Source organism: Schistocerca americana, chromosome 2 (genome assembly GCF_021461395.2).
Source record: "Schistocerca americana isolate TAMUIC-IGC-003095 chromosome 2, iqSchAmer2.1, whole genome shotgun sequence".
Lineage (NCBI taxonomy): Eukaryota > Metazoa > Arthropoda > Insecta > Orthoptera > Acrididae > Schistocerca > Schistocerca americana.
Genome location: NC_060120.1, coordinates 212,093,238 through 212,103,561, shown reverse-complemented (window position 1 = coordinate 212,103,561; position 10,324 = coordinate 212,093,238). Strand labels below are relative to the sequence as shown.

General features: G+C 36.6%; 1 protein-coding gene across 1 annotated transcript in view; it reads right to left on the bottom strand.

Moving 5' to 3' along the window:
• Positions 1–290: 290 nt before the first annotated feature.
• Positions 291–10,324, bottom strand: part of LOC124593899 (nuclear receptor subfamily 2 group E member 1) — a 90,505-nt gene continuing 80,471 nt past the window's right edge. Inside the window, exon 5 of the mRNA XM_047132249.1 lies at positions 291–502. Coding sequence (XP_046988205.1) covers positions 291–502 — 212 coding nt within the window. The remainder of the gene's footprint in view (positions 503–10,324) is intronic.

The window sequence follows — 10,324 nt, the reverse complement described above, 5'->3', positions numbered from 1 at the left end:
ATGAATATAAGTATATATTTATGCACTGAAAAGTGAACTAAGCACACAGTGTAAATCATTTTGTACATCTAAAATAGCAGACACTGTTAACAGATCATGGTATTAAGTTGTTATGTCATCATGTCATTTCATTAACCTTGTATTAAGGAAACTGTTACTGAATCAATAATAAAACCGCGTATTTCAGCCCACATATTGATGATTCTTCAGTGTGTCATAATGACACAATGAATGCCCCAATAACAATGTAGTTTCTTCACATTTAATTATTAAAGACATCAGCATTAGTTTTAGATGGAGGCAACAAGATGGTCAACTGGTACGTCTCCAATGACTGGTCGGAAGAGTGCACGTTGTAGCAAGTCTGGAGGTGGTGCTGCAAGAGCTGGCAGTGTGATCAGCAGTCGCGCCACGCGAGCAGGGGGTAACAGCAGCAGTGCACCAAGAGCTGCCTCTAGAGCTGCCCGTACACGGCACTCTGCCTCCGCACTACCTGCAGCCTCTGCACACAGTTGCACAGTTGTCTTTATTTTAGCTGAGTTAGTTGTATGTTCCAAGAATCATTTATACAATAATCATAACTGTGAATAAGAGGTCTGTTTATAAGCTTTCTAAGATACTTTATATTTCAATACTGTTATAAGAACAGTTTATACGACACTAAAAATCATTTAATAACAGAGGTAAGTGCTTCTTTTACTATGTATAAGGTAAAAATTTTGAATCAAAATATTATTTCTGTGAAATGGGAGTTGCCTGGTAAAAAAATTTGTCATATTTGTTTCAGATTTAGAATTTCTATGTATCAGGCACTTATCATGAAGTAGTAATGAAGAGTGCATTAAAATTATTTTTCCTAACCTCAACACAGACATGACAATATTTTGCACCACACCCAAAGGCCTTGGTAGAAAATAATTTTTGTGAGGGTAGTGTGAAATTTTCTGGCGCCTGACAATTGTAGGATACATAATAACTTCAACAGTTTGATTTTACACTTCATGTCTCTGCTAGTAAAATGTTTCATATCTACCTGCAGCATTTTAGAGGTATGATGTTCTTAAGGTTAGACTGAGTCAACAAGAGTTCATTCAAAGAATGTAAGGAGCAGCTCTGGATTTTGCTCTGTTGTTGGCAGGTGCATATTACTGGTATGCACCATTTTCTCAAGGTACAAAGTTGTTGAAATTCAACTGCCACACAGGGTTTCCTGGAACTGCAATTAAAACTTAAAACACCATTCATGTAGACCATACATTGAGAACTGATCATAAATAATATACTGTATAGGGAGACAAAAAAGACGCTTTCTATTTTTGTTGATAGTAAATTTTAGAAAACTTGTATAAATAATTTCAAGTAGCCAAAATTTGTTCTCTGTGAGTACATTAATATATCTTTGAAATTTAGGAGGTGGTATGGGATGTAATATGCCAAGAAATGTTGCAACACTTTGTGCAACATGTCTCACAATGACCAATTGACCAATACATCATCAGTGTCTTTGTAGTAATACGCTTCTACCGACAGCGAAGAATCTCAGACATCATATTACAAAGACACCCCTGAAGACTGTTGCAGAAATTTGATATACCACAATGTGTGTTCTCAAAGTTTCCCGAGGAACTCTAGGGCAACATTTAGAGGATCGGATTGTGGGACTTGCCAGTGGGTAATGGTAATGCCTCTACCTACACTATACTACCTGTACACCTTATTCGACTCGATGACCATCTTCTATATATTATAGGTATAAGTCACTCTTTCATGTCCCAGTAAGCAATATACAACTTGAAAGCGCAGCCTACAAGCAACAAAGGTCAATTGCTCTACCAAGGTTGAGGTTGGTTACTTCAAGACTTGGTTTAGCAACATGAAGCAATGCAGTCTGTGTAGTCTACTGTGAGAATCAGTAGCTGAAATAAGTTGAGTAAGTGAAATAAGGTCGTCGTTAAATGCAGAAAAGTATTCTGGAGTCCCTTCTATTTTACCATTTATGCATGGTCATGAGATAGCCGACATCTAATGTGTCACTACACAGTCTTCTATTATCCTGATTTCACCTCAGCAGTCTCTGCTGGAAAGGTAGGTTGGGGTAAAAGAATACTGCCAGATTTTAGCTTGAACATTGTTTCTCGAAATTTTCTGAGCAGTTTTCATGTGATATAAGCAATCCACTGACTGCACCACCAAGGATTTTACAAGTAATTTTATTATGCAGGATCAATGTTGTTACTAGAGGATTCGACCACTGGCTGTGCCCATAACTGAACATTCAACTTAATTCCATCATTTACCATACTCTTACTCATAAGTAACATTTCACATGCAATATAAATGACAACTCAGCAAGTGGCATGACAGTTGATATGGCAGTGGAGCCATGTGCTGCTGTTCCCAAACAGTCCTGTCAAAATTCATTGTCACTAATTTTCCACATGATGTCAGCTGCGATTATTCTTGCAGACACTGGTGTCATCATTCAGTTTATGGCATTAGAACTGAGCCAGAAACACAGTAAGAAGAAGAAGAATTAACATAAATGCTGGTTTTGGAAGTGGATTTTACACAGAAATAATACAGTGACTTCAAACAAACTTATAAGGCTGTAGCAATCATAAGCCAAGACCCATTTGTGAATTACTTTAGAATAATAAAAGCCAACTCCGAGTGCTTGTAGAGCTTTGCCTCGAATTCTTTAAAAAAATTCTATATTCACATTAGAGATCAAGTCCTGGCTCGAGTGAAAGTAGAAGTTACACTTTGATACTTGACATGTGGCGATTACCTGCCATCTTTCTAATATTTATATCACACACTGGAAAGTATGAGTTATTGTGTGATGTGTTGGGTGTTATTTACATTCCTCTAAGAACACATTTAAAAGCTAGTATTTTCCCTCCGACACCCCACATCAGTTGAATTACTAAAGTTACACTTTACAGAATTTTGTAGTTGTGCTTAATGCAGAAAAAAGGGCACTAAAAGACATTGTGACACAGTTAATTTCCTTTATTGAAAGCTACAATCAGGTTTAAATTATACTGCTGTGAAATAAATTGTTAGTTTCTTTCTCAAATCCACTAGGCACATGTTTAAAAGCTTTGAAATTGTAGTACTAGAATCTGAAAAATACTGCCACTATTATATTAATTTTCATCAAAGTTAAGTGAGCTGCTGTCAAACTACAAATCATCTTCCACTAGTTACTCTGTAACACTTGCTTACTCATACACATAGCTTATCCATGTATCATATAATAAAACATGATATTCTTTCGCCACATAAATTAACTATCATATGTTTGTAGCTGCAATGGCAAGAGCTTTAGCTATCTCAACCATTGTCATTGTGGAGGGTACATACAACATAATAAACACATACACATCATTTTGACAGAGTTGCTTGGTACTCATTATACATTATGAAATCATAATCCACATAAATTTGTTGTCATAATAGCTATGCACGTACTGTGCAGCATAAAAAATCGATTTAATGCATTGGCTTACATACAGTATTATCCACAGTATTTTTATTAGCTTTTACAGCTACTGTACTTGTATTATAAAGAAAAATGTACATTTTCTAAACACACATAAAATGAAGTAATAAAAGTTTTTAAATAGGCTATAATTTATGTCATATTCAATTATAGAGTTGCTATATAATTTTCAGAAATCAGATTTTTGGGTAAAAGGTAGACCTACAGAGGCACCATTCATATAACATTTTTATGTTGTGTAAGTTGATGAAGATGTTACTCATTTTAGCTTTTGCAATGTGCAAATCAGAATCAGTAATGTTTTCCGTACATACACACAATTGCAAGCAATGCTTCGTGTCTTAAAGTATATAGCACTCTTCCTTGCATATCCAAAAACAAAGATGCTCCTTGTATAGATCAATAAACAGCATAGTTGTTATTAACGATCACTTTTTAGACGTTATTTGATACTGTAAAACAACACACTGCAAAATTTCAAACACAAAAATAAGAAAAATATGATGCTGCTCTGAAAATCAGCTACGAGATGACAGAACAATGTTAATTGGTGATGAGGGAACAAAAGTAATGTTACAAATATAAGAGACTACCTCTTGTCTCTTCAGATTTTTTTGGTGGGGAATATATAGAATTTAGTTTGGTAGTATGTGACATGATTTAAACTTTCATCCAACACAACATTTTGATCTGATACCAAAATATAAAAATGTATGCACAAATACATAGTTTTTAATATTTTCTGCAGACAAGACAGTAATTTATAGAATATGATCAAAATGATGTTCTCAAGTTAATTAATAGGTTTGTAAACAAATTCCTTTCTCCTCTTGTTCCTTTCAGCAAAGTGGTCAATTACAAGCTCATTAAAGTTATGCATATTCAAAAATGTTTTTTTTTCTATAGAAGACATACTGCTAGCTAATGCACTCAGTCTCTCTTCCTTCATTGTATTGCTAGTGAAAGTTGTTATTCTTTTGAGTGTGGAGAAATTTCTCTTACTTTTCAGTGTTGTCATTGGTACTGTACAAATAGTACATAATAGTTTTACTGATTCCGATAAAACAGGTTCTAAATTATTCTTGCAGATGCAATACAGTAGTGTTGAAGCTCTGTTTGCAGATTGGAAATCATTTCTGCTGTATTTTGTTGTCAATTCCTGTCGCAGTTCACTTTCGTTCAGGCCAAATAATTTAACTAACGACTGAAATTCTTTGTCAGGGAATAACATCTCGTGTTTTGGAAAGTGACTGCTAAATGCGAAATGCTCGTCAGTATTAGTCATAACAAGGTCACAGACTTCCCTTGCAACAGTTCTACGTGAGTATAGAAAACGGAAACGTTTTGGGCCGGCGATCTCTTCATTTCCATTCCTGTTACCCCGATGATAATTGAAATCAAGAGAATTTCTCATCAGTTGTATCGCTAACTTGAAATCAGAGACGTTCTTATGAGCTTTGACACTATCAGCATCTCTGCATTGCAGCTGGTTAAACAAAATGTCACAGGGAGTCAGGACCTTATTGAAAAACTCAAGCCAAAAGAGAAACTCTTGATCGCTGTTGAGAAGTTTCCGAAGTCCAACTGCTATCCTGGTCGTTGAGTAACCACTGCTATCATAATCCTGAATGATCACAAGACATTCAGCTGTTTCTGTCTTATACTTAAGAACGATGTTCTCACATTGTGCCTTAAAATTCTATCTTGTGTCAGCATTTCTTGAAATATCTTTCTCACAACATTATCCATTATTGCAGTTTTTTTCACTGATGTTGAGACAGAAGTAGAGAGTCCCTGTATTGTGCTAAAAATATTCGAAGTTTGTTTTGTTGTGGTGCACTGCGCTCTACATTGAGGTTAAGTTGGCGGGCATAACAGTGTACAAAATTTGTTCTGTCACACATCACTTTTACTCTTACCTGCACTTCCTTGTGCCTACCACTCATAACTGAAGCTCCATCATAGTTCTGGGCTGTCAGTTTTTCTGGAGAGTCGGCAATCTTTAATCTATTAAGTTTGTTGAACAGTTCACTACTTAGTCACACAGCTGTATGACATTTCGGTGTTATGAAATTCGTGAATCATTTATATACTTCCACTTTTAATTCATATCATACAATAATCACGAGTTGACGCAAGTTTGCACAATTTGTCGTTCATTGGCTTCAATTGTTACCTATCTGCTTGCAAAGTTCCTTTGCAAATCAACTAATGGCGCAAAGCATTTATATAGCCCAGTACTTCGTTCTGAACACTTTTGGAAATCCCCAAAAATAAATGACTACTGGTTTGATCAATATGTTCCTTCAATGTGGAATCCAGTTCTGTGATCAGATTGACCAAACCCCAAAAAATACCAAGATTCTCTTAAGTATCCATTTCGTCATGTCCCTTAGAGCAAATTCAAAATTCCTGCAAAACTTGATACAGCCATTCAACTTGCTAAGGATGTAATGATTCTTAGAATCATCTTCATTAAGTTTCTTAATCCTCATTCTGTAAGCTGCACCAGGCTGACATCTAATATCGACTTTACCAAACACAACAAACTCGATGCGACTGTTTATGTGTAGTTCACTCAACTTATTATTTTTAAATTTGCAAGCTACATGTTTAATGTCCATTATTGCATCTGTGGTCCAAGAACAGTCTGCAACATTCATTACCAGACACACGTAACAGAAGAAATCATTTATTATTTCACATCCACACAGCCAGTCCACACATTTATATAAAGAACAAATAAATTTTCTGGTAAAACTACTTTTTCTTTTGCACGTATTTTGTGTCTGCACAGTGTTTAAATCAGGTCTTGGCAGTCCAACTTTCTCTCAGAAGTAATATTTTGATAACTAATAGTTAAAACAGTGTTTATCCTATTCACACCACTAATTTTAAACAAGAAACTAGCGCATCAGTAAGTCACTAGGTCGTACTTTCAAAGAATCTAATTCACAATGAAACAACAAAACGACTACCACAGGTATGGCACTACTTGTTTACTTCGCCCGCTTCACGCAGATGCCGTCCAAAGAGCCCTACACAATGCACTGCCCTACCCAACTCCCAATACCCCCACTCTTTCACATGCGTCCATTGGCTACATTCAAACTGACAGGCCAGTTTGGTGAGAGCCTGACAGCCTACCCATTCCAAAAGCATTGATCATCTGCTTACAGGGATTGGTAGTCTACCCATCCTAAAAACAGTATTCATTGTCATACACAGGCTGGTGCTATAATGCAATGATTCGATTTTTTATTCACGTTTCCAACATACCACAGTCTTGCGAGTAATAGATATAATTGGAAGGCTGTGACCCTGGAGTTCTCAAGGAATAGCCGCCATTGTTTCCACACCCAACTTCGGTTCTGCCACTTGACTGGGGGCCAAGAGGCATCACTTTTCTTTCACGTGGAAATCCCACTTTAGTAATTGCGACTGATTCAACGTGTAAACCAAATGTAATATTGATTTTATTTCTTTCCCTTGAGTATGTTGAGATATAAGAAATAGAAGTTTTCAGCTGCTTGTGTCTCAGTGGTTAATTGCATTTATGGATGGGTAGTGTTTATGTCTTCATGAGAAACAACTAAAGTGACTTCACAATTTAACCTACAATCACCAACACCAACATTCATAACTAATCCAATCACCCCATAACTAATAAAGATGCCAGTTTCAGATATTTACTACAAAGACTGGAAAAAAGACATATGAGGAAACATTACTCCACAGAAAAACTGCACACAATTAAACAAACTGCAGAGGAGAATGGTTATGATGCAAAGACAGTAGATGAAATAAGCAACAAAAACAAAACAGACAACATAATCAGGAAGCATCACACACACGGATATAATTCAGCTCACAACAAGTCAGCAGACAGTAAGCAACAAATAGCACATAACGACTTAGAACACTAAATTGCACACAGAGTGGGCAACATAGTAAAGAGACAAGAACTCAATATAGCGTATAGAACCAACAACACAATACAGAACTGACATGGAAGAAATAGCACCAACACTGACAAATACAGCCAGTCTAGTACATATCAGCTAACTACAAAATGCTGTGAATCTGTGTATGTGGGTCAGACATACAGGAAGTTTAGAACCAGGTGTACAGAACACCTCAGAGCACTGAAAAGTGATAGCTCACACTCAACATTTGGAGATCACCTAATAACACAGAATCACCATCCAATGAAAACAGAAACTGATTTAAAAATTCTTGAAACTAACAACAGCCTTACCAAAAACTAAAAATAGAAGAAAAACATCACATCTAAAAATAATTAGGCAAAGGAAAGAAAGTATTAAATGAATGCACATCACTGAGCAATCCCTAAAACGTCTTATGATCACCATCTAAAATTGACTTCACCTCTCCTTTTACTCCATACCATTCACTCTATCTGCCTATCTACAACCCCCTTTCTCTCTCACCTCTCTCTCTCTGTCTTGGACACACACACACACACACACACACACACACACACACACACACACACACACACACACACAAATAAACAAGCGCGCACACAAGCTATACACTGCAAATGTCAACAACACTTCAGATCCACAGGCAGCATCCCAAACAAACATGCCACAAAGGAAATGAACACTGAATATCTATAACAATCATTTTTCTATGGACCTTGTGTAACCACACATAATGGCGGTGTAAACTCTATACTTGCCAAACAAATCTTATAATAAGCATATGTAACCACTGTGAAAGAAATAAGCGTGATATCGACACAAACATCAGAGAAAACACTACAACATCAAAAACTGTAACTCGCTAAATAATTCGATATATAGCGATTCTCAGTCGGAAATTCATAATAAACACAAGAATAAAATACGTTCTGCTGTTGGCAAGTGACAGGCTGTAGGTTGTACAGTAAATGTAAAGCTGCCAGTGTAAACAACCAATGGCCTCAAGTGTTGCATGTAAACAAATGTATACATCCAATTTATTTCTAAATTGGCTATGAAACTAGGACCTTTGCTATAAAACTAGGACCTTTAGACAAATCGTAAATGAACAACAGAGAACGCCTCAACTCAGTGACAGATGTCTCAACTCTGCACTGTATACAATCTAATGCAAAATATTGGACAGTAATCGCTCATTTAACAAATGTCAATATTTTGTACCAAAAGTGTTTTAGAGGTTAACATGTAACAAGAATACTACAGAAAAAATAAACACTGAAACCCAACAAAGACAGGACGAAAACTGGTGAAACATGCCTGGGTGAAAACAAAACTACAAACGATGTTTTGCATATGGCGGTATTCCGCCCCTATTTTCTTTAGCAAGCACAGAAATAAGAAGAACTACAACATTAACAAGATAGTTAAAATGTAATATATTTTTATTTCTTTCTCTTCTTTTAGTTAAGCTGGAGACAATCACGTTTTACTTATCACTGTTGCTAATTAAAGTGCAACACTATGCAGGCAGCGTGCAAAAAAGCTCAGAGTAGCATAAAGTGTACTACATATCAAAATGATTAGCAATTTTGCACAATCACTCGTAGTAGGTAGGAGTAGAGTTATCTTCATTCTGTATATGAGGAAAGTTAACATGGAGGATTTCTTAATCAGAAATCACATTTGAATATTGGTAGTTTATAAGACAATCGTGTTATGTCTCATGTAAGAAAGAGAAATTTCTATGAGTGCATGTAGGAAATTGACAGCAGCATGACTCTGGCTTATCAAGATTGTGTGACACAGTCTGCCTGCTGCTCGTGTTAGTCAGGATCCCACAACTGACACACAGATATGGAATTGATGGATTTAGGATGACCATACTCACTGCCATGTACAGACTTAGTAGTCCTACGTGACTAGCCCCCGTGAGTATAGCTATATAGTTTTCTTGGCTATGCAGAAGTAGGGACCACACAAGATATGGTGACCTATATATAGAGACCAATGAGCACTGGGTGGGCTCGTTCATTTGTTCAGACGGAGAGGCCGACATGGTCTGCCACCTTTCATCCAGGTGGTGATGATAGCATCGAGATATTTGCCCTGCAGTCTTTCTCAAACGATTTTAAAGAAACTACTCGGTAAAAAATTCGTTATTGCGATGAGCCCATCATTTCGGTAAAGGACATAATTATTGTGATATTTACGCGGAAGTAAGGCAATGTGCTAAATTGGAAGAAGTTTGCATTGAAAAATATGAGTCGCTATGATTTTGCGTTTGGTGCATGTTTCATAATATGTTGCTGCGTATGAAATTTAGCTGTTGTTGTGGTTTCAGTCCAGAGACTGGTTTGATGCAGCTCTCCATGCTGCTCTATCCTGTGCAACCTTCTTCATCTCCCAGTACTTACTGCAACCTACATCCTTCTGAATGTGTTTAGTGTATTCATCTTTTGGTCTACCTCTACGATTTTTACCCTCTACGCTGCCCTCCAATACTAAATTGGTGATCCCTTGATGCCTCAGACTATGCCCTACCAACCGATCCCTTCTTCTAGTCAAGATGCGCCACAAATTTTTCTTCTCTCCAATTCTGTTCAATACCTCCTCATTAGTTATGTGATCTACCAATCTAATCTTCAGCATTCTTCTGTAGTACCACATTTAGAAAGCTTCTATTCTCTTCTTGCCCAAACTATTTATCGTCCACGTTTCATTTCCATAATGGCTACACTCCATACAAATACTTTCAGAAACGACTTCCTGACACTTAAACCTATACTCGATGTTATCAAATTTTTCTTCTTCAGAAACGCTTTCCTTGCCATTGCCAGTCTAAATTTTATATCCTCTCTACTTCGACCATCAT